The 24,139-nt window shown below is 40.3% G+C and overlaps 2 protein-coding genes across 6 annotated transcripts in view; one reads left to right on the plus strand and one right to left on the minus strand.

Moving 5' to 3' along the window:
• hdhd2 (haloacid dehalogenase-like hydrolase domain containing 2) overlaps window positions 1-7,237 on the plus strand; it is a 39,013-nt gene extending 31,776 nt beyond the window's left edge. For 3 of the 4 annotated variants that reach the window (XM_059649831.1, XM_059649830.1, XM_059649829.1), the window contains exons 6-7: window positions 4,919-4,982; window positions 6,729-7,237. In XM_059649831.1, coding sequence (XP_059505814.1) covers window positions 4,919-4,982; window positions 6,729-6,832 — 168 coding nt within the window. In that variant the 3' untranslated portion in view covers window positions 6,833-7,237. The remainder of the gene's footprint in view (window positions 1-4,918; window positions 4,983-6,728) is intronic. The other variant, XM_059649833.1, reaches the window with a different exon arrangement.
• A 3,577-nt stretch (window positions 7,238-10,814) lies between these two features.
• Window positions 10,815-24,139, minus strand: part of katnal2 (katanin p60 subunit A-like 2) — a 73,201-nt gene continuing 59,876 nt past the window's right edge. For both annotated transcript variants that reach the window (XM_048545110.2, XM_048545101.2), the window contains 4 exons: window positions 20,888-20,998; window positions 18,375-18,537; window positions 15,954-16,056; window positions 10,815-11,614 (listed from right to left, as the gene is read on the minus strand). In XM_048545110.2, coding sequence (XP_048401067.1) covers window positions 11,475-11,614; window positions 15,954-16,056; window positions 18,375-18,537; window positions 20,888-20,998 — 517 coding nt within the window. In that variant the 3' untranslated portion in view covers window positions 10,815-11,474. The remainder of the gene's footprint in view (window positions 11,615-15,953; window positions 16,057-18,374; window positions 18,538-20,887; window positions 20,999-24,139) is intronic.

Consider the following 24,139-nt stretch of genomic DNA (forward strand, 5'->3'; position numbering starts at 1 on the left):
ATAGCCAGAGACTTTTCCCCAGGGCAGGATTGACTGCCACGAGGAGTCTTAGTTTTAAGGTGTTAGGAGGAAGGTATAGAGACGTCAGAGGGAGGTTCTTCACCCAGAGAGCTGTGAGCGCATGGAATAGTTTACCAGTGGTAGTTGTGGAAGCAGAGTCATTATTGACATTTAAGCGACTGCTGGGACATTCACATGGACAGCAGTGAATTGAGGGGAATGTAGGTTAGGTTATTTTATTTTTGGATTAGGAATATTCCATGGCACAACATCGTGGGCCGAAGGGCCTGTATGGTGCTGTACTTTTCTATGTTCTATGTTCTGTAGCCTTTTAAGAGTTGGTCAGTTGGTCACTCCTATAACACAGTAGAACTTCTGCTTGTTTCACATCTTTTGGCAATTCTTTTGTTCTCACTTCTTATTGGGAAAGAAATGGAACATCTTTAACACTGAATTTGGACAACCATGCCCTTGTCCGAAAGAGGGTAATATTTCCTAGAAATCTCTTTTGACCCTAGATTCAGGAAGAATATTACTCATTATTACACCTGCTCAAATCTCCAAAGTTGAGTCATACTTGGGGTGGAGGTTTGTAAGGGAAGTGTCACAGTACTTGGTCTGATTCATTGGGTTTTTTTTTTCGTTTCGATTACTTGTGACTATAGCTGTTAGAGTTTGTTTTATGGATACCTTTTTACAGTGTTGTTGGGATTGCTGAGATCTGTCTTTTTAGAATGAATTGGTGAATTTTTAAGGATTTTACACTCACTGCTTTCCTCAGGTTCAACTGCTATTCTGTTAAATTGGGAATGCTTCTTTTCCTGTCCATAATAAATGCAGTGAGCCCTGTGGCCCAACAGAGAATCCTTGACACAAGTTCTACTTTATCACATATAAGAGATGTTCCCTCACCTGCTGCAGAGCTCTGTCTGTTGCTAAGGCTTTATATAAATTATTGTGTGGAATTTGCTTTTTGATAAAAGTCAAACAAATGGTAGAAAAAACAGTTTACAATAACTATCACTTACAAGTAACAGTAAAGTCACTTCCACACTAGTACTCAATACTGTAATAACCCTTCAAACACACTTCTTATTGGTTTTGCATCAAATTTTGAATAGAGGTGCTGTGAAATATTTAAATTGGAGAAAGACTGCATGCGAAGGAATCCTAGAATCACTACAGTATGGAAACAGCCCATTTGGCCCGCTGAGTCTACACCGACACTTTAAAGTACATACCACCTACCCTATCATACTGGACTCCCAACAGCTAATCTCCCTAGCCTGCACATCCCTGGACACTATGGGCAATTTAGTATGGCCAATCCACCTAACCTGCAATTCCATGGACTGTGCGAGGAAACTGAAGCACCTGGAGGAAACCCATACAGACGCTGGGAGAATGTGGAGTCAAATCCTGGTCTCTGCTGCTGTGAAGCAGTGGTGCTTGCCATCAATCCATGCCCCCCCCCCCCAAAATTCCCAGAAGAGGGGTTTAGGAGTCCTTGTCCTTGAATTTCAAAAAAGCCAGCATCCAAGTTTAAAGGGATGTAGGGAAAGCAAATGGAATGCTGGATATTTATTTCAAAGGGAATGAAATGTAAATGTAAGGAAGTTTTACTAAAATTATACATTTTGCTAGTCAGACCACTGCTGGAACAGTGTGAACAATTTTGGGCCGCTTGTCTAAGAAAAGATGTACCGACATTGGAGGCAGTCCAGTGACAGTTCACAAGGCTGATAACAGGAGTGGAGGGACTACCTAATGAGGAGATGTTGAGTAATTTGGCCATTAAACAAAAAACTCAAAGAACTGCAGATGTTGCAAATCAGAAACAAAAACAGAAATTGCTGGAAAAGCTCAGCAGGTCTGGCAGCATCTGTGGAGAGAAATCAGAGTTTCAGGTCCACTGACCCTTCTTCAGAAGAGAATTTCTGTTTTTGAGTAGGTTGGGCCTGTACTTCTTGAAATGTATAAGAATAGGAAGTGACCTTATTGAAACATGTAAGATTTGCTGGGGACTTGACAGGATAGATTTGGAATTGTTGGTTTCCCCCAGTGGGAGAATCCAGGACCAGCAGGCATAATCTCAGAATAAGGTGTCACACATTTGAAACAGATGTGGAGTAGTTTCTTCTGTGTAATTCTTTACTGCAGAAGGCTGGATCATAAAATCTATCTCAGCCTTGGATATATTTATTCATTCGTAAGAGAATCAGGGTTATGGGGGGAAGGCAGGAAAGTGGAGTTGAGGATTATCAGATCAGCAGCGATCTCATTGGATGACAATTGATTCAAAGAACTGAACAGCATTCTTCTGCTCCTATGTCTTATCGTCTTGTGATCGTTTTTGCTTTTGTGGAATTTCTAGCTTCACCCTAACATTTGTTTCAGATTGTCTGCTCACTAGTGCAAAATCATCTTCAAATACACCATTCAGATATTTTGAAGAGTCACTGAAATAAATAGATTGGAGCGGCACAATGGCTCAGTGGTTAGCACTGCTACCTCACAGTGCCAGGGACCCAGATTTGATTCCACTCTCAGGCAACTAGTTGTATGGAGTTTGCATATTCTCCGCATGTCTGCGTGGGTTTCCTCCCAAATCCAAAGACGTGCAGTCTAGGTGGATTAGCCGGGAAATGCAGGTTACAGGGATGGGATCATGGTTAGGTCTGTGTGAAATGCTTTTTGGCGGGTTGGTGTGGACAGCAGTATTGGATAGTCAGCAATTTAAAAGATTTAAAATGTCTGCCCATATGATTCTCAATTTATGTCGATCTTGACAAGGAAACAAGATCTGAGTTTTTGAACTATGAGGCATACAAGATGTAAGTCAAACAGTTGAATAAGCTATTGATTGGGTCATTGGTGGAGGAGTGTGTCCAATTTTGATGATGAATAGGAGGTTAAAACCACTGATAAGTTGCAGAAAATATCAATTGAGATTGTATTACTAAGAGGCTGAAGGTATGATATGTGCTTATTATTGAAGGTTAAGATAGCCTATATAGCCATCGAGAATTCCGAAAGTTTTGATCAAGTAATTTGAAATTAAAGCCTGGTGAGGTGGTAACCTGAAAATATAAATTTAAAATCGCAGACTGAAAGGAGTGTATTTTTTCTTTTTAAGATATAGTTTGAGTCCTGGAATTCATGAAAAACTTAATGCAGTGATGTAAATTTTCTTCTCTCAGTATTTCTCCTCCTTTTGCTCTCCCTCCATTCTCTTTCCCTTCTTTTTCAGCCTCCTCACACACCTCTACTTCCTTCTATTTTCCCTCCATCTTCCACTCTGTTGTCCCCCCACTCCACTATCACTTGCCCTCCCTCTCCATTTTAATTTGCATTGCCTGACCTTCCACTTTCCTACTTTACTGCTCTTCCTCAAGCCTCTCCTCATTCCAGTATCCCCTACTCCCTATCAGTTCTCTTGTCTTCCACCATTCTCCACCTTCACCTTTTACTGTATTTGACCTGAAATATTCAAAATTGGTTTTAAGCACCAATGTGAAAAATATACGTGATAATACGTGATAATTAATCTGCTTTAAACAAAACACAATTATTAACTACTAACTACATTTGTCTGGACTTGGGGTACTTTTTAAACATCTTTCATATTCCATTTTGGCATGTGCTTCATATTATAAACAAGCTTACTATCCGGCAACTTAAATAAAATGCCATGAACATATGTTTTATGTCAATGTATCATAGTTTGCTCACAAAAATCATCTTGAATTCTTGTCTTTGACACAACAATAACTCTTGCTCTTATTGAATATTCACTTAGACATGGAGATTAATTTTCTCTCTTACGACCTTAGGAAGATTACCTGTTACTGACGTTGAGCTGACTGGTCTATGCATAATTTGTTTCTCTTTTCTTAAACATTGGTTGGACTCCCATCCTATGACACAATTTCCATATTTAGTAATGGTTGAAAGATTATAGTTTAAGTTTCTGCTATTCATTTCACACTTCATTCAGCATTCTAGAATGTAAATGATCAGGGCCTGGTGCATCTTTCATTTTGAGTTCCATGATTTCTGCATTTGGCAGCTACTTTCTCCATTTTTTTCATTACCATAATGCAATATGCTTCTGTGGAAATAGGCCAAGTTTTCATTTAGCATCCTTTGTCCTTCAGAAGATTTTGTTTTCCATCTCTAATTAATCCTACCCTTCTTTTAAACGTCCTCTTATTTATCTGCTGTTGAAGAAATCTTTTACATTTCCTGGGAGATATACAGCATCCAACAACCAACCCAACCTTCCAGTTGCCATCCATTTTAATTTCCCCTCCCACCACCCTGACGACATGTCCATCCATGGCCTCCCCCACTGTCAGAGTGAGGCCAAATGTAAACTGGAGGAATAACACCTGAAATTTCACCTTGGGAGCTTACAACCCAGTGACCTTAACATTGACCACCAGCTTCAAAATCCCTCCACACCCAGCCTTCTCCCATGTCCACCCCTCCCCCTCCTGACCTGTCCTTCTTCCTACTCACCTATGTACAGACCAATCACAATAACCCCCTACCTACATCCACCTATCACCATCTCTCCTACCCATTCCCCCCCCCCCCAGCCTCAGTCCTTCCCTGTATTTATTTCTGGGATCCCCTCCCCCTCCTCAGTCTTGACAAAGGGTTTCAGTCTGAAATGTTGACTTACCTGCTCCTCAGATGCTGTCTGACCTGTTGTGCTTTTTCAACCTCTCATTTATAGACTGGCTTCCAGCATCTGTAAGTCTTTATTGTTGCTAGATAAACAGCTTTGTTTACAGCTTATTCTAATCTTAATCTATTTTGCTTTGTTGCTAATTTCTGTTGTTTGATTCTATTCACTTTTCAATCTTGTATAGAAAAGATGTAGTGTTAATTTGGAATAATTCTTTGTCAATAGGATGCTAGGGATGATGTTGGTGGAGCACAAAATGCTGGGATGTTGGGGATTTTGGTAAAAACTGGTAAGTATGTTACTTGCAAAACTCCCAGTGAATGTTTTATTTTGCTCTTTCTGCCCATTCAAACCAATTCTGTGAAAATGAGTAACATCTTGCCCTCTGGATTCTGAATCCTCTCTATGTTTATCTAGGTTTATATGTTGCCTGTGAGGTTAAAATGGTGTCAGAGATAATGGGAACTGCAGATGCTGGAGAATTCCAAGATAATAAAATGTGAGGCTGGATGAACACAGCAGGCCAAGCAGCATCTCAGGTGTGCTCCTGAGATGCTGCTTGGCCTGCTGTGTTCATCCAGCCTCACATTTTATTACCTTATATGTTGCCTGTGTTGTCTTTTTAATTTTATTATGAAATTGCTCATAAAACAAGTTACATCTTCACAATGACGTTATTGCCTACCATTATTTAAGAAGGATGGTAGGGATAAACCAGGAAGCAACAGTCCAGTGATGGGGAAACTGGAAAAAAATTTGCAGGAACAGAATTAATGTACACTTGGAGAGGCAAGGTTAATAAAGATGGGTCTAGAATAGTCAAGATGGCTTTGTTAGGAGGAGATCACATCTAACAAATTTGATTGAGTTCTTCAAGGATCTCACTAGGTGTGTAGATGAGAATATTACAGTTGATGAACTCTACATGGACTTCAGTAAGGCTTTTGACCAGATCTTGCATGGCAGACAGGTTGAGAAGATAACAGCCCACAGATCCAGGGAAATTTGGCAAATTGGGTCCAAAGTTGGTTTAGTGGCATGAAGCAGAGGGTAATGGTTGAAGATTATTTGTTTTTATGCCAAAAGCCAGTGTCCAGTGGCATACTACAGGGGTGCTGGGTTCCTTGTTGTTTGTTGTATACATTAATGATCCAGACTTGGCCATAGCAACATGATCAGTCAGTTTTCAGAGTATATGAAAATTTATGAGAAGGAAGGCCTTAGATTTTAGGATGATTTAAATGTTTGAAATCAGCGGGACAGGTGGATAATGAGGTTAAGAAGGCTTATGGCATTCTTGCTTTTATTAGTCAAGGCATTGACTACAAGAACAAAGAGGTTACGAGGGAGATATATATATATATAATGTTTGTTAGCCTGTGGCTGTAATACGGTGTGTAGTTCTGGTTGCCACATCATAGAAAAGATCTGATAACACCATAGAGAGTGCAGAGGATCAGGATGTTGCCTGGGCTGAATGATTCACCTATGAAGAGAGACTGGGATTGTTTTCCCTAGAGCAGAGAAAGCTCAGATGATTGAGGTACAAAATTCTGAGGGATGTAGATGGGGAGATTCCTTAAATCTGTGGCCCCTTATTTATTGGTTCCTCTACTTAGCAGAAGAGTAAGGATCAGGATGTTTAGAGGTAATTTGAGGAAAACATTTTTAACCCAGAGGATTGTGGCTTTCTGAATGTCACTGTCTGAAAAGACGGTGGGAAAAGAAGGTGGGAACCTTCAAAACGTTAAATTTTAAAATGAGCACTTGAAACGCCTTAGCATTTAACACGATAGGTCAAGTGCTGGAAAATGGGATTAGGACAGAAAGGTATGACCACCAACATGGACACGATGGGCCAATGTCCTTTTCCCATGCTATAAAAGCTCTGATTCTATGATATTGAACTACTTCAAAAAATTTGTAATCAACAAGTGAATTCTCTGTTGCTAGTTCATAAAAGCTATTTGCAAAAAAGGAAAATCACTCTTTGATGTATCCCCGATACACATCTCACTGTTGCTTATTTCCTCAGGAAAATACCAAGCCGGAGATGGAGGAAAAACAAACCCTCCTCCGTATTTGATATGCGATGCTTTTCCACAGGCTGTTGACCATATTCTAAAGAATCTTCTGTAAAAACTCATAATATGGATACATCTTGGGCATGTACTACGAAAGATCACCAAACAACTTCAGGTCATTGTCAAAAGACAGAATTCCAAAATTTCATGGTTTGAAATTCTGTCAAACATGAATCAAAGTACACAGCATTTTGTACAGTTGCGTTTGTGAGGGATCAAACTAATGTGTAGTGGTATTTCAATACCTATGGTCCTGGAAAAATGTCAAAATGGTTTTAGAAGAAGGCTGTTATTTAGCGAAGAACCACAAGGCTATTCTTCTCATTGGAACAAATGTCTTTAACTAAATGCATCTGGTATTCTTGACTGTTTCCAAAGCTTATAACTACATCTCTAACCCAGCGCTCACTTGTCTTTGTAATGTCTACTTAATCTGAAATATATGGTCCCCTGTATGACATCTGAGGTTGCAGAGCCATAATTTATCTATTAATAGTACAGACTAATCTCTTCACATTCCTCTGGGCCGTTAAGCACATACCTGTATGTCATAGCAACTAAAGTCTTTCAAAGATCTTTGACATACATTCAAATAATACCTTTGTAAATAGACTCCAAATGACACGCTGATGTTACCTGGTATTTTATTCACTTATTTACAGGTTCACATTTTTTGAACAAAGTTATATCAAGTCATCGAACATACCAAGTTCTTTTCAGCTTTCCCTTGACACATTGTTTCAATAAAAACCAAAAGAACTGCGGATGCTATAAATCAGGAACAAAAACAAAGTTGCTGGAAAAGCTCAGCAGGCCCGGCAACATCTGTGGAGGAGAAAACAGAATTAACGTTTCGGGTCCAGTGACCCTTCCTCAGAACTGAAATGCCTCTGGCTTGAGTTATGAACATTTCCACTGTGCCACAAGGGCTTGAGAGGAAGTGGCATTTAAATGTTCTGAGGAAAGGTCACCAGACCTGAAACGTTAACTCTGTTTTCTCCTCCACAGATGCTGCCAGACCTGCTGAGCTTTTCCAGCAACTTTGCAAGCTTGAAACCGAATGTACAAAAGAAACGCTTGTGTCTACTAATTTTACTTTCACTATGCAAGTACAGAAGCTTGCATTTATTTGTATCGTACCATTTGCTAAATGAAGCTGATAGATATTCTGAATTTTCTGTAATATCTTACTTACTTTCTCACTGCTCCAAATTTTGAGACACATGCAAACCAAATATTGCAATGAGTCCAACCATTTACTTAGATTAGAAATGAGTGTCAGCAGGGCACCCTTACACACCCCATTCAATTACAAGCCCATTTTGACTTGATGAGCCACCATCCATAATAAACTACTTGCTGAGTTCAGACTAACACATCTGTAAATTCCAGATCTGGTTGTGTCATCCATTTGGAAAATGGAAACTGGTCTAGAAATTCTGTTTTGGCAAATTCTGACAGTCACACCAGAATTGCAGCTGTTTTGATTCTCTGCTAATGATCTTGCCAAAATTTAAAAGGTTCTTGGAACGGGCACTGATTAGTTAGCACAATTGCTTTGATTCCAATCCTATTTTGGTTGGAGGGTTGAACACTTAAAGCAGTGTACAATATACCAGTCTTTTGTTTGTAATCAAATTGTCCATGTATTAAGTTTAGTGTGCCTTCATTCATTTTCCAAAGTTGCATTCTAGGAACCCTGAATAAAAGGACGACACATTTCCAATCTATTCAGATGTTATGACACATCTCTGCACCAGGTGTGACTTGACCCAAGCCTCTAGCATAGTTAGGGGCATTTCTACTGTGCCATAAGGGCCTGACAGGAAGCGGCATTAAATGTTTAAATTCAGAACACCTGGAGGCATTTGATTTGAATGGAGATCAGTTGTAAACTTTGAATTTGGGGCTATTAAGCATGAGAAAATTCCATGTCTCATGACTGGTAGGGAGTCTCACTTCAGCAAATCTTGATCCTTATCACACCCATTCCTCAATTCCAAAGAGATTTCTCAGAGGCCAGAGTACCTGCCAAGATTATACAAGTCAGAGATAATGGGAACTGCAGATGCTGGAGATTCCAAGATAATAAAATGTGAGGCTGGATGAACACAGCAGGCCAAGCAGCATCTCAGGAGCACAAAAGCTCTTCGTCTACCCCGCCTCTTCTCCCTGTGGCTAAAGTCAAGTACAATCCCCGATTCACTAAAAAAGAGTCGAACGGTCCTGATTCCTAAGTGCGAGGATAAGGAACGCCTGAAAAACATTGACAACTGGCGACCAATAACCATCGGTCCAATGCTGCTCCGACTATTCACGAAAATAATGGCAAAACGCCTAAGTGAAACAGTCGAGATCAACCCCAGGCAAAAAGGGTTCCTAGCAGCCACTCCTTTGTGCTCCTGAGATGCTGCTTGGCCTGCTGTGTTCATCCAGCCTCACAAGATTATACAAGTGTCTGGGTCACAAACTAGGCAGAACAAAGCTAGGATCTTTATGGTAAGTGGCAGTTGCCCATTGTGCTTTAATTCTGCCAAAAAAAGACTCTAAACTCCCATTTAACTAGTGGCTAATGTGATGAATTTACATATACCATTTGTTAACCTGAATTTTGTTTTAAATTATAGTCTTTCTTAACATTAGAGTAACTAACTATCTTATTGTTCAGTTTTGTGAAACATTTTAGATGTATGCAAATAACTTCAGATTTTAAAATGGCAAAAATTTATGAATGCTTTTTTCCAAGGCATGTTGGTACTTTATTCAGTTTGCCTCATTTTTAATGTTGTGGTACTGTATTTTTTTAAGTGAGCAGAATGTTAATAGATGCAAGTTTAATAAGTACTAAACAAACTCCATGGGATAGAAATTAGTGAAGGCAGACATGAACTAATTACAGGAAACAATCCATGCGCTAAAATAATTTGACTCCTAACCCAGCCACTATCCTTGTTTGCTATCACCTGTCTGTAATGCTCACAGAACAAAGCTTTTCATTGTATTTATGTGACAATAAATCACATCAAAATCAAATTAAAAACTAAGAATTGCAGATGCTGTAAATCCAAAACAAAAACAAATTGCTGTAAAAGCTCAGCAAGTCTGGCAGCATCTGTGAAGAGAAATCAGTTAATATTTTTCAGTTCTAAGGAAAGGTCACTTGATCTGAAAGGTTAACTCTGATTTTGCCTCACAGATGCTGCCCGACTGGCTGAGCTTTTCCAGCAATTTGTTTTTGTGCCCAATCAATATTGTTTGCTCAAGTAGGTACTGGTGCTAATGCTAAATAGTCAAGTCCAAATTATGGTAACCACTTCTGAGTGTTACTGAAGAAAACTTCTATATTTAAAACACTGGTTAAAAATGGTTGGAGATAATGTTTAATGAGTGGGCTGAGTTGGATTGACAAAGTCCACAACCCTCCCACAGCACATTCGCTTCCTGCCTCCAAGTCATTAAACAGTTGTGGTCCAGCACTGATTGATCCCAATGGAAGCCCACTAGTCACCAACCTAGAAAAAAACCCCTCTCCTCTCTCACTTTCCTGCCCCTGAACCATTTCTCTAGCCACACCAATACACTACATCCAACACAGTGGACTTTAATCTTATGACTTAACATTTGTGAGGTACATTGTTGAATGCATTCTGGAAGCCCAAATGCCACATATTTACTGGTTCCCCTCTATCCATTCTGGTTGAGATGTCCTTGTAAAACTGTCCTACTTTGTTAGCAGTGTTGCAGGGGGGAACTGAATGTTTTTTGAGTGATACTGTAGATATTTAAAAAGGACAACATAGAATAGTACATAGTTAGATGAACTTCAGGTTCATTTAGAGTTACAATGACCAAAAGAAGACTTAAGTGCAGATTATTTGGGAAATAATCAGATATTATCTTCCTCACAGGATCCTTCAGTGTGATAGCATTTGGGGACAAGAATTCAACAGCACTAAATCCTTTAAAAAAAAGCACTTGAAACTGCAATTATTTTAATACTATAAAAAAATTAAGACACTTGATTGTTTCAGGCAGCAAATTTTATTTATTTTCCCAATCAACAGACAATTCACACAAGTACAGGAATAATTTATTTGAATTAAAGATAGTGACCTAAGAGAAAATGCTGAGCAAATTTTGGTCCAATCACTGTCAATAAGGCAAATAATGGCTTTCGAATAGCATTAACCTTCTAACAAGATTTAATCGTGACATGGTGTCAAACAGCCATGAAAGAAGAGGCCAATAAATTGCAACACTCATTCAATACCTGAAATTATTTAAATAAATATCTACACATCATAAAAAGAGATTTAAAAAGTGACTTTTCTCCCCCCCGCCCCCAAAATGTTTCTTTCCCTGCTATCTGTGTATGTTACAAAATGCTTACCATCAATGACAGTTCTAACATTTGATTTAAACACTGAACTGTATGTGAGTGTTGTTGCTAGTGACTTTTGTATGAGCTATAGTTCTGTATGTGTCCATTATATATTTAAAAAAAAAACCTGTAGTCAAAAGTCTAGAAACGATTCTCCTGTTGAATTTTCAACACCATAAAACCTTGCAGATGCTAGCATATTCTTAAACTAACAGTTTTACTTAAATGTCATGGGAGGTCACCATAGCCCAGTGTTGAATCTGGAAGAATTTTTTTTTTTTTAAATTGTAGTTCTGTTTTTTTTGCATCTTTTGATTCATACAGACTCGTATTCATGCTGCCAGGCAGTGTATTTCTGACAAAGATTCTTGGCAGATGGTTTGGTATGAATTATCACATCAAGGACATCATTTGTGGAGACTGTTTCCAGTTGAAGAGTGGGTAGACTGTTTTTTCCTGAACGTAAAAGAAGTGAAAATTGCACATACTTTATCAGAAATATAGTACCCGAGCAAGTGAAAAATCATAGCCATGCTCTTCCAGTCATATCACATTCAGTTCAAATAGGTGATTAGATCTGAACAAAAACAAAGTTGCTGTAAATCTCAGCAGGTCTGGCAGGTGAGGAATCTGGTCACCGCAGTCTGAGGAAGGGTCACCAGACCCAAGACCATTACCTGTTTTTGCCTTCACCGATGTTGCCAGGCCTGCTTAAGCTTTTCCAGAAACTTTGTTTTTTGTTCATGATTTGCAGCATCTGCACTACTTTCAGTTTTGATTAGATCTGAACTTGCTTGGCCAAGACACAACACTAATTGCTACCATCAGACCCCTAACTCATTCAATCAAACTTGCCCAAAGGTAAAACAGTGGCTGAAAATGTGGTCTACAGTTCACTGGCTGATCGAAGTGAGGCCAACAATCAATTCTCTTGGTATCAATAGTAGGAACTGCAGATGCTGGAGAATCCAAGATAACAAGGTGTGGAGCTGGATGAACACAGCAGGCCAAGCAGCATCATAGGAGCAGGAAAGTCGACGTGTTGGGCCTAGACCCTTCAGAAGTGGGGGAGGGGAAGGGGTTCTGAAATAAATAGGGAGAGAGGGGGAGGTGGATCAGGGATGGAGAGAGGAGATGATAGGCGGTGAGGAGACAGACAAGTTAAAGAGACAGGGATGGAGCCAGTAAAGGCGAGTAGGTGGGTAGATAGGGAGGAGATAGGTTGGCCAGGTCAAGGGGGTGGGATGAGGTTAGTAGATAGGAAGTGTAGGTGCGGCTTGAGGTGGGAGGAGGGGATAGGTGAGAGGAAGAACAAGTGAGGGAAGTGGGGACAAGTTGGGCTGGTTTTGGGATGTGGTAGAGGGAGGGGTGATTTTGACTGTTTACTGTTTACACAAAGGAATTAAGTCCCATCTGGGCACCGACTTTCCCACTATCAGGCCTCTCAGAAACCTGGCAGAGAGGGCACTGTCCCACCCTGAAAAGCTGGCAGCTACTACTGTATAGCATTGTAAGAGAACTGATGATGGCGTCACTCTAATAATGTAAGTGGGGAGGGTTTGCCAGGGCCAGTCAGAGGTCCTGTTGAGGGGTGGGAGCGGTGTTTTCCTGTGAGGGTCTCCATTCTCACTAGCTATAGCCCTTGTCATAAACAAAAAGTGTTCAGCAAGGACAGACTGTCCTACCAGACTGGATATTCCTGGTCATAGACCTGCAAGTTCCGGTCCTCATGTGATGCTGTTGAGATACCAGGAACAGCAAGAAGACGACTTTTCTTTTATAAAAGAGCTATTTAAAAGGGTCAATTGTTCTTGAGGTGGGAAAATCATTAAGAGACCTCATGGCCTGGACCTAATTGGAGGAAAGTGCAAAGGTGATGGGATCTCTTTCTGTACCTTCCTGCTCAAATCGCCTAACATAGCTGAGACTACCTTTGAAACTTCCACTGCAGGAATAAAATGCCACCCCAGATGGAACAGTCTGGAGTTCTACATTCAGAATGTCACACCATAACAGTATTATGACTGTTTAAATAACAAACAACAACCCTTTATCATATCTTTATTTCACTGAATGCTAGAAAAAGCCACAATCATATGACTAAATATTTGTCTAGTGGGGGGGGGGGGGGGGGGGGGGGAGAGAAAAGACAGAAAGAGGTCTAGTGAGGGGAGGGGGGGGGGGGGAAGTCCCTTAAAATCAGAAGCGATGGAAGTTATGGTGGAAAGGAAAATGGCAGAAGAATTGAACAACTACTTTGTACCATCTTTGGTGAAGACAGAACCAAAGAAATGTGAGGAACCAAGGCTTTTGTGAAAAGGTGAAACTGAAGAAAAATCAGTATTAGCAAGAAAATGGTCTGGGAGAATTAAGTGTTAAAGGCTAACGAGTCAACTAAGGCTCGATAATCTACATTCCTAAAGTAAGCAGCTGTGGAATATTTGATAAACTGGTGCTCACCTTCTAAGATTCTGGGTGTCAATTGCTGGGCCAGCATTTATTACCCATCCCTAAATGTCTAGAGGGCAGTTAGGAGTCATCAATGTTGCTGAGTCACATGTAGGCCAGACCAGATAAAGATGGCAGATTTGCCTCCTAAAGGATATTAGTAAACCATGTGGGTTTTTCTCTGACAATTGGCAGTGGTTTCACGGTCATCATTTGACTCTTATTTCCAGGATTATTATTGACTTTCAGTTCCACAATGGGGTTTACCCAGCTCGGCAGAACATTACTAAGACAGAGACCCAGGTAATCTAGTGATAATACCACTAGATGGTAGGCAATATCTTAGTGTAACCCCAGTACATAAACAGTGAGGGGAAAAAACAATTACCTTCCAGTTAGCCTAACATTTGGAAAGGTTCGAGATAACAAGGGTGTAGAGCTGGATGAACGCAGCAGGCCAAGCAGCATCAGAGGAGCAGGAATGCTGATGTTTCAGGCTAGACCCTTCTTCAAAAAAAAAGGGTCTAGGCCCAAAACATCAGCCTTCCTGCTCCTCTGATGCTGCTTGGCCTGCTGTGTTCATCCAGCTCTACATAGAACATTACAACACAGTACAGGCCCTTCGGCCCTCGATGTTGTGCCGACCTGTCATACCAATCTGAAGCCCATCTAATCTACACTATTCCATGTATGTCCATATGCTTGTCCAATGACGACTTAAATGTACTTAAAGTTGGCGAATTTACTACCGTTGCAGGCAAAGCGTTCCATACCCTTACTACTGAGTAAAGAAACTACCTCTGACATCTGTCCTATATCTTTCACCCCTCAATTTAAAGCTGTGCCCCCTCGTGCTCGCCGTCACCATCCTAGGAAAAAGGCTCTCCCTATCCACTCTATCTAACCCTCTGATTATTTTAATTATTTTATCTTGTTATTTCAGATGCTTCAGAATCTGCAGTTCCTACTATCTTATTTGGAAAGCATTAACAGGATTGGACAAAGCTAGCATGGGTTTATGAAAGGCCAACTATGTTTAACAAATCACCAAAAATATTTTTTCAGATTGTAATTAGTAGGGTGAATGAGGAGAATCAGTAGACATAGTACTTTTGGATTTCAAGAAGGCCTTTGATAAGGTCCCTCATAAGTGTTAGTGGATAAAGTTAAAGCACATGGTATGTGGGGTAGTATTTGGGATGGATCAAACCTTGATTGTCAGACAGAAAGAGTGTAGGAATAAATGTTTTTCTAAGTGATAAGTAGCATCTAGTGAGGTACTGCAAGGTTTAATGTTTGGACCCAACTATTCATGGTAGATGATAAATGACCTAGATCAGAGAACTAAATGCAACATTTTCAAATTTGCTGACAAAACACTGGGCAGCAATGTGGGTTGTAAGGATCCTACAAGGTGACTTACCTAAGTGGAGTGAGTGAGCAAACATACGATAGATGCAATATTATATTGCCAAATGTCAACTCATCAGTTTACAAAATGAAGTGGGAGTATAATTTAAATAATGATATATTGGGCAATATGGATATACACAGGGATTTGGGTGTCTTTTTACACCAGTTAATGAAAGTAGGCGAGCAGATGCAGCAAGCATTTAGGAAAGTAAGTGTATATTGGTCTTCATTGCAAGAAGATTTGAGATCAGAAGTAGGAATGTCTTACTACAGTTATACAGGGCCTGTGTAATCTACACCTAGAGTATTGCACGCAGCATTAGCCTTCCTACGAAAGGAAGCATATACTTGTCACAGGGGAGTGTAGCAGGGTCTTGTAGATTGATTACCAAAGATGCAGGTGTGTACCAAGACAAGATATTGATTTGACCAGGCCTGTATATGCTAGAGGATTGAAACATAAAATTTTAAATACAGAATTCTAACATTCTAACTTGGACTGAGCAGGTGCAAAAGGAGGATGTGTTCCTTGGTTTAGAACTCTAGAACCAGAAGACAGTCTCAGAATATGGAGCAGATTAAGGTAGAGCCAAAATGAGGAAACATTTCTTCACTCAAAAAGGACAATGGACCTGTAAAATACTCTACCGCAGAAGACTGTGGGCCTAGGCACAGAATATATTAAAGAAAGAGAAACTTTGAATGCATCAAGGGATAAAAGGAAAAAGTGGGAATAAGACTGGAGATAGGGGATCACCATGCTCATGCTGAACACCAGATCTGAATCAAAAGGGCCCCATGTCCTTCTGATGTTCCTAGTTTCGATATTGAAAAAAGGGAAAAAAACCAGAAACCACTAATTGGTTTCACACAAGGTATCAGTTACAATTTCAATCACTATTTTTGTGCGGCTAACATTTTTTCTTCAGCCTACCTGGTTGGTGATTTTCTAATGCATCAAAGATCTTTCTCACAGGTCGCATAGCTGCCTCTTTGCAGACCAACTTGATGTCAGAGCCAGAATAACCTTTGGTCTCCTGTGATAGCAAGTATAGAATTAATGACATAAGGAATGTGTTTGCATTTTTGATAAATCCAAACTGGTGTCTCTTGAACTGGTTCCACACGAAATGTCATCCAAAGAAAATGTTTTGGCTTGCCTAGCCAGAACGTAGAGCGTCTTGACCCAAATCCACTGGATGAGTCACTAAAAGGCAAAAGTTGCTGTGAAAATTAAACCATGACAAGAATATTGGGAAATCAAAAGTGGCAAAAAGAAAAATCAACTAACCGTGAAGAAAAGATGATACGGAGAATTTTGGGGTTGGAACTGCAGATGGCTTGGCCATATGGAAAGAAATTCTCAGAAGCTGATTTGCTCTTTGCAACCCTGCCCTGCAGCTGCTTCATACTGCAGGACCTTCACCCCCTCCCTCACTTGGGAGAAAGTGCTGCTGGAAATCCATCATTCCCATCACCACCAGAAGTCAATAGTATCACTGCAGGCAGGAGTCTGAAGGGGATCATGGCTGCTCTAAGAATGCAAGTGCTGAGTTTCACAAAAAAAAACTGAAAGAACTGCAGATGCTGTAAATCAGGAACAAAAACAAAGTTGCTGGAAAAGCTCAGCAGGTCTGGCAGTATTTATGAGGGAAAAACAGTTAATGCTTCGGGTCTGGTGACCCTTCCTCAGAACAGTTCTCAATCATTCTTGTCACCTCCTCAAAAACTCAAGCAAGTTGGTGAGTGCACCATGGCAGTATAGGAAGAATTCATAGGTAATTATATTCCTTTGTTAAATTTAAAATGTTACAACAGACAAGGAAAGCATTAATTTCCTGAATACTACAGGTTTTGAATTGGTACAGACCAGACATAAATAAGAAAACAACATTTCCACCCCCCCCCCCCCCCCCCCAAAAATAATCGACATACAAAAGGTCAACATACTTTTAAGATTATTGAGGTCACAACTAATGCATTCCTATTTACTGATCTGAATATTAGATTTATATACAACAATCGTGTCGTAGAATAGCATCCATTGCTTTTTCTCTATATAGTAACTCCTAACAAATTCCACCCATAACAAATGCAACCTTGAGATACAGATTCTACATTTATTTGTACCTTAGCAATTTTAAGTTCATTCAGTTAGCTGAGTATTATTGTGTCTGTTGGAGTGAAACTAGTCTTTTTCCTTTGCAGTTTCTCTCTTTCACCCATAAAAGAAATCTCCTATTTTCTCACCAACACACCTGCTAAGTGAGAAAGAGTTATTGGACATGGTGAATCTCCTAGCTGCTACTTCACTTTGAGATTTATTGAACAGAATATTTAATAAAAACATAATTTACTAAAAATATCATAACCAAAAACTATACCGGATTGGATTTTCAACAAGTTTGGAGACTCCATGAGCCTTTAAAAAAATTCCTAGGTCCCTCCGGTTGTCAATTATCATCAGCTTGGGATAAAGGGTGTGTGTTGGTTTGGATCACAAGACTTCAGCCTGAATCTCCTAAATCCCAACAATTTCAATGGAGTCACGCCAACTCTCCAAGGTAACATAGCCCCTCAGGTGGGTTGTGAAATGTAGTCTGGATAACAGAATCTTTTGAAATGTAAGTTGAGATTTATTTACTCATGCCTCCCCACGCTGACCATTGCTCTCCAACCATGCTTAACAGCCCCTCATTCCCTCTATTCCAATCCATGGTAGATGCCATTCACCCAGTGTACACACTGTAGAAAACTAATGAACGCTGAAGGAATAGTGGAGTGTGAGAAAAAGATTTCTAGGAAGTCATTCATAATTTTCTTTTAAAAGCTGCTTTTACTATAACCCTGTGAAAATGTTAAACTTTCAGACCTTTAAAATGTCAATGACAGGGAGGCAGTGGCCTAGTGGTATTGTCGCTGTGTTAATCCAGAGACCCAGATAATGTTCAGTGGACCCAGGTTCAAATCCCACCAGGGCAGATGGTGGAATCTGAATTCAATAAATATCTGGAATTAAGAATCTAATGATGACCATGAACCTATTATTGAAAAGACCCATCTGGTTCAAAGTGCCCTTTAGGGAAGGAAACTGCCATCGTTACCTGATCTGGCCTGTCTATGACCAGACTCTCAGCAATGTGATTGACTCTTTATTGCTTTCTGGGCAATTAAGGATGGGCAATAACTGCTGCCTAGCCAGTAACATCCTCATCCCATAATTGAACAAGGGGAAGAAATTTCAGCTACACTATACATCAGTAACTAGGACATTATGTTCAAACAATATCAACGCCTCATCTTGCATTAGTAACTCAATGATTTTACTAAACTAGTGTGTTGATGCAATACCCACCTCTCCTAATAAACTATAGTCCAGTTCAGTCCGAAGTTCCACACCACCACTGTTACTCACAGGAGGCAGCCAGTGAAGAATCATTGCTTGCCGTGCTTCTTTGGAAGGAAGATCTACTAAAATCCGTTTCTCTAGTCGGCGTAACATAGCATGGTCCAATTCCCTGCAAAAAAGTTTTGTTGGCCCTATTAACGTAAAGATGTTTTGGAGCTTCAACTAGTCTGCACTCAATTGGCCTAATGATCAGACTTAAACATTTTGTCAGACCATTTGTTCCAAATGGCAGATACTTCTGAAGACAAAAGTAAAAAAGTACAGAAATTGAAACCTTTGACAGCAGTGCAAATGGCTATATATCCAAAACTCATGAGGCCTACAGTAACATTTAGAAGTCTTTGAAATGCCCATGTATATGTCAAATTGAACCATCAGCCATTTAAAACCAACTTCTTCAAGCCAACTTTAATTCTATTAATGCTCATAAAAACTGTCAGTAAAATAAAGCTCACAATTCCCTTGATAACAAGGTGTGGAGAAGGATGAGCACAGCAGGCCAAGCAGCATCTTAGGAGCACAAAAGCTGATGTTTCGGGCCTAAACCCTTCATCAATTCCCTTCACAGGTGTCAACTACCCCTGCTGATCACAGCCACACTAGTGGCATCTGGATCAGAGCCAAGCTTCATAATGTGACTCTAAAGCATAGCTCAACAAAACCGAGATAAATACATTCAAGCCTTTAGGAGGTAGGGAAACCAGGACCTGATCAGGGCATGGATAGGGTGAATAGCCAAAGTCTTTATCCTAGGGTGGCGGTTTACAAAACTAGAGGATAGGTTTAAGAGGAGAGGGAAAAGATTTTAAAAAAAGGACCCTCCAGCTAATTTTAACCGCACAGAGGCTGTTGCATGTACGGAACAAGCTGCCAGAGAAGTAGTGGAGGTGGGTACAATTACAACATTCAAAAAGGTATGTGAATGGGAATTTGAATAGGAAAGGTTGAGCTGGATATGGGCCAAATGTTGGGAAGTGGGGCTATGTCAGATTGGGATGTCTGGTAGGGATGGAGGAGATGGACTGAAGGGTCTGCTTCAATGATCTGACTCTGGTGTCACCATCCATTCCAGTGTCAGTGCCAATATGTACCAAAATCTCTGGCTGTTTACTCTCCCTATTTGACAGCTGTTTAGCTGTGCAATGATTTTCTGGCATCAAGAAGGCAGCATACTATTGAGAAATGACGTCTATGGCAGCAGAAATGCCTCTTTTCATCCCTTATAATGGAATTCCCTAGCATCACTGCTTTCCTCACCTTAATTTTCCCCCATCCTGTAAGCTGAAGTACCAATGATGTTGCTGCCCTTGGTTCCAGCTGTACTTCCCACAGAAACCATCACTCTTGCCAGAAGACGGGATAATAGGAACTGCAGATGCTGGAGAATCCGAGATAACAAGGTGGGGAGCTGGATGAACACAGCAGGCCAAGCAGTATCGTAGGAGCAGAAAAGGTGCTGCTTGGCCTGCTGTGTTCATCCAGCTCCACACCTTGTTAACTCTTGCCAGTATTCAAGAATACCAATTCAAAAGCAAGATGCATTTCAGGAACTCTTCTACTACCCACGTCCTTGTATGGCGGTCAAGTTTTCAATCGTTAGCCGTTAAATTGTGGGGTCATTATGTCATTTTAATACCTTAACAAAACAGCACAGCTTGGATGCATTGTATTCTGCTACTTAAGCTCTAAAACAGAGATTGAGTTGCTCCAGGTAAAAACAGCTCTTATAAACCGGGTGTTCAGGATATGCCAAAACATACTGGCATCTCCATATGGCACAGAATGCCTTCAGTAGAACTCTGATACCCTTCCATGCTCTGATTTATCAAATGACTAATTCAATGTCGTAGTTTAATCCACTCCCTAACTTAGAGGGGAAAAATAGATAGCCGTAAAACTCATCAAATCATCACTGTTCTGTAACATCACACCTTGATTGTGTGTATTGTATTTGGATTTACTAAATAGAAACTACCTCCAATCAACTCTGTATTCTGGTTCCAGTCCAATCAGCTGTGGGATTTTCAATCCCACGCAACTCTTGTACTCTCACTGTGTCTTCCCTCCCACTATTCATTCTTCAGTTATAGATTTTAGTCTCTTGAGATTTTCAAGTCTCTTTCTAGTTTAAGCTACTGGTTGATTAAGTTTAATATTTACTTGCAACGTGAAACACTTCACATTTTGGAGACAAAATGCAGCACATCTTTCTCCTGTGCAGTAAATTGCTAACTTTTTCCCTTCTGTGATGCATTCTGTTCGAGCAGTACTGGAATTAAATGGGACTGCAAAGGTGGGAAGCTGGACCCCTTTTGCATAAACGTGGAAACAGGAAACTAGATTACTGCTAATAATACTGATTCGAGTATTTTTTAAAAATGCACAATAGGAACAAGCTAGAGCGGACAACGTAGGTACGTAAAGCAGAAATCATTGAAAGTGTAAAAAAAAATTCTTACCAAGGTAAATTGGAAGCTGCCAAAACAAAGACAAGGTCATCAGAACGTGCCAAACCATCCATCTGGACTAGAAGCTCAGTCTTCATCCGCCGGCTTCCTTCATGCTCTCCCCTGTAACAAAAAACAAACTGCTTCCTCAAAAAAAATTTCAAAAATAAAAGAAAAATGCTGCAGATCTGAAAGACAAAACGCTGGTGAAACTCAGCAGGTCTGACAGCCTATGTGAAGAGAGAAATAGAATTAACATATCAAGTTCAGTCTGACTCTTCTCCAAACCAGGAATTTCTTAAAAAAAAAAATCATACTGGACTCAGAACTTATGAACAAAATCTTTCAAACAAATGAGACAACTTATTTTACTGACAACAAAAACCTCAAATTGTGACAACTAAACTACTGACTGTACCATTAACTAAGGATGATATAGCCAAACAGGAGGTTGCAATAAAGGGCAAGGCATTGCGACACAAAGCAAGTTCCAATAAATCTGAGGAAGGGCCCAGTTCTGAGGAAGGGTCACTGGACCTGAAATGTTAACTGTTTTCTCCTCCACAGATGCTGCCAGACTTGCTGAGCTTTTCGAGCAACTTTGTTTTTGTTTCAATAAATCTACTATGTCAATACAATTAGGGGTGGCAGTGCTGACTTTTCCAATGAGACACATTCTCAGAAATTGTAAGAAGAAAGTCTTGGATTTAAGATGGGTTAAACAAATGCACTAGAAATAAGTAGGGTATTTAGTAATGATGGTAATTCATTTTACTTTTATGCAAGCAAAGTTGTCAGATTAAGAAGAATTAAAAACACAAGCAAGTTTGAAATGTTGCTGATATGTCTGGCTGTCTGCCATGGGTACCTCAACGTTAAGACAGTAGCACAGAAGACAAAAGGAAGTAGATTAAGACCAGAGACTTTTGGCACCCGTGCTATTTTTCATTTGTGGGAAACAAGTTCTTTATCTGAACTAACAAGATGTAGAGCTGGATGACCACAGCAGGCCAAGCAGCATCTTAGGAGCAGGAAAGCTGATGTTTCAGGCCTACAGCCTTCATCAGGAAACTTGTTATCGTGGATTCCCCAGCATCTGCAGTTCCCATTATCTCTGATACCATTTATCTGAACTAGACCATTTTTAGAATAAAATGATGTATTATCTATATAAAACTTACAATGTATAAATATCAGATATGTGTCACTGGTTGGCAGAGACCTGCCTTAGAATCCTTTCTGGGAAAGTCTTCTCCTGATGTTGGCTCAATAAACGATCGTTAGGTCGGCCAAGTCTCCCGCAGATTATTTCGTTAAAAAAAACCTACTTTACCAAAATAAGCCAAACAATTGAAAGCACCCACAATAAAGTTCAACACGGCAAGAGCCTTGTTTGCAAGTGAACATATTTTAGAGATAACAGATCGTCAGCAATCTTTGTGAAAACAATGGTGGGTAATTCGCTTGGGACTAGAGCTTTGCCTCCTGTGGCTATACAAAGTAAGGGAGTTAGCAAAAAGATGATGGGGAATTTAGGGTTGTAGACAAAAGGAGGCTCCAACATCCACCCCAAATCAGGCTTTTAGAGAATGGCAAGAGAAACAGAGGGTAGTTGTGGTCTTATCCAAAGTGAACTCAGAGAGGGTAGCTATAGGACAGAGGGAAGACCAAGGAGTTGTGAAAAATTTGTTTAAGAATTAAGGGCAATGTGAAGAATCCAAAGGAAAGAAATGTGAAGATGACAAGGCTGTGTGCCAGAATGACAAGAAAGAAGAAGCCAGAGAAAACAAAGACCTACAGAAGTATGAACAAGATGTCATAGTTTTTGGATAAGTGGTAGTAACTTTAAAACAGAGATGAGGAAAAATTGCTTTTCTCAAAAGGGTCGTGAACCTGTGGAACTCACTCCCCAGAATGTAACGAATGCCAGGACATTGAGTAAATTTGGGAAGAGAGACATTTTTTAAAATTATTAAGGGTTGAAGGTTATGGAGGGCATGCAGAAAAGAACCATTGAGGCAGAGTGGAAATTAATCATCATATCAAATGGTAGAGCTGACTCAAGGACTGAAATTTCCTGCTCCTGCTCCTAGTTCTTATGATGCCTTATGTAATGGGGTGTGGCCCAGAACAATCAAAATACACTAAAAGAATAAAGGGGTTACACAAGCATGGCAACAAGTAATAGAGACATTGCTTGGTTATAATGAGGCAACACAGTCGAGCTGATATGATAGAATTCAAACCTAAAACTTAGATGTCCAGTTTAGTGATGAAGTTGACTTGCAGAAAGCTTGGAAGTCAGTTTAGAGCATGGAGTAAAGTGTTTCCAGTTATATGAAAGTTGTAGAGTCAGCAACAGATTATTATTTGAAGAGGCAGGCTCTGTGGATATATCATCAAAAGTTATGCAGTGGAAACAGAGTGACTAGGAATCATGGAGCATTGACCAGAAAAAGAAGCACTGATTCAAGAGTCAGTGGTGAGTGGTGTTCCACAGGGCTCTGTCCTTGGGCCTCTACTGTTTGTAATTTTTATTAATGACTTGGATGAGGGGATTGAAGGATGGGTCAGCAAGTTTGCAGACGACACAAAGGTCGGAGGTGTCGTTGACAGTATAGAGGGCTGTTGTAGGCTGCAGCGGGACATTGACAGGATGCAGAGATGGGCTGAGAGGTGGCAGATGGAGTTCAACCTGGATAAATGCGAGGTGATGCATTTTGGAAGGTCGAATTTGAAAGCCGAGTACAGGATTAAGGATAGGATTCTTGGCAGTGTGGAGGAACAGAGGGATCTTGGTGTGCAGATACATAGATCCCTTAAAATGGCCACCCAAGTGGACAGGGTTGTTAAGAAAGCATATGGCGTTTTGGCTTTCATTAACAGGGGGATTGAGTTTAAGAGTCGTGAGATCTTGTTGCAGCTCTATAAAACTTTGGTTAGACTGCACTTGGAATACTGCGTCCAGTTCTGGTCGCCGTATTACAGGAAAGATGTGGATGCTTTGGAGAGGGTTCAGAGGAGGTTTACCAGGATGCTGCCTGGACTGGAGGGCTTATCTTATGAGGAGAGGTTGACTGAGCTCGGTCTCTATTCATTGGAGAAAAGGAGGAGGAGAGGGGACCTAATTGAGGTATACAAGGTAATGAGAGGCATAGATAGAGTTGATAGCCAGAGACTATTTCCCAGGGCAGAAATGGCTAGCACGAGGGGTCATAGTTTTAAGCTGGTTGGAGGAAAGTATAGAGGGGATGTCAGAGGCGA

The sequence above is a fragment of the Stegostoma tigrinum genome, chromosome 1 (genome assembly GCF_030684315.1).
Source record: "Stegostoma tigrinum isolate sSteTig4 chromosome 1, sSteTig4.hap1, whole genome shotgun sequence".
Classification (NCBI taxonomy): domain Eukaryota; kingdom Metazoa; phylum Chordata; class Chondrichthyes; order Orectolobiformes; family Stegostomatidae; genus Stegostoma; species Stegostoma tigrinum.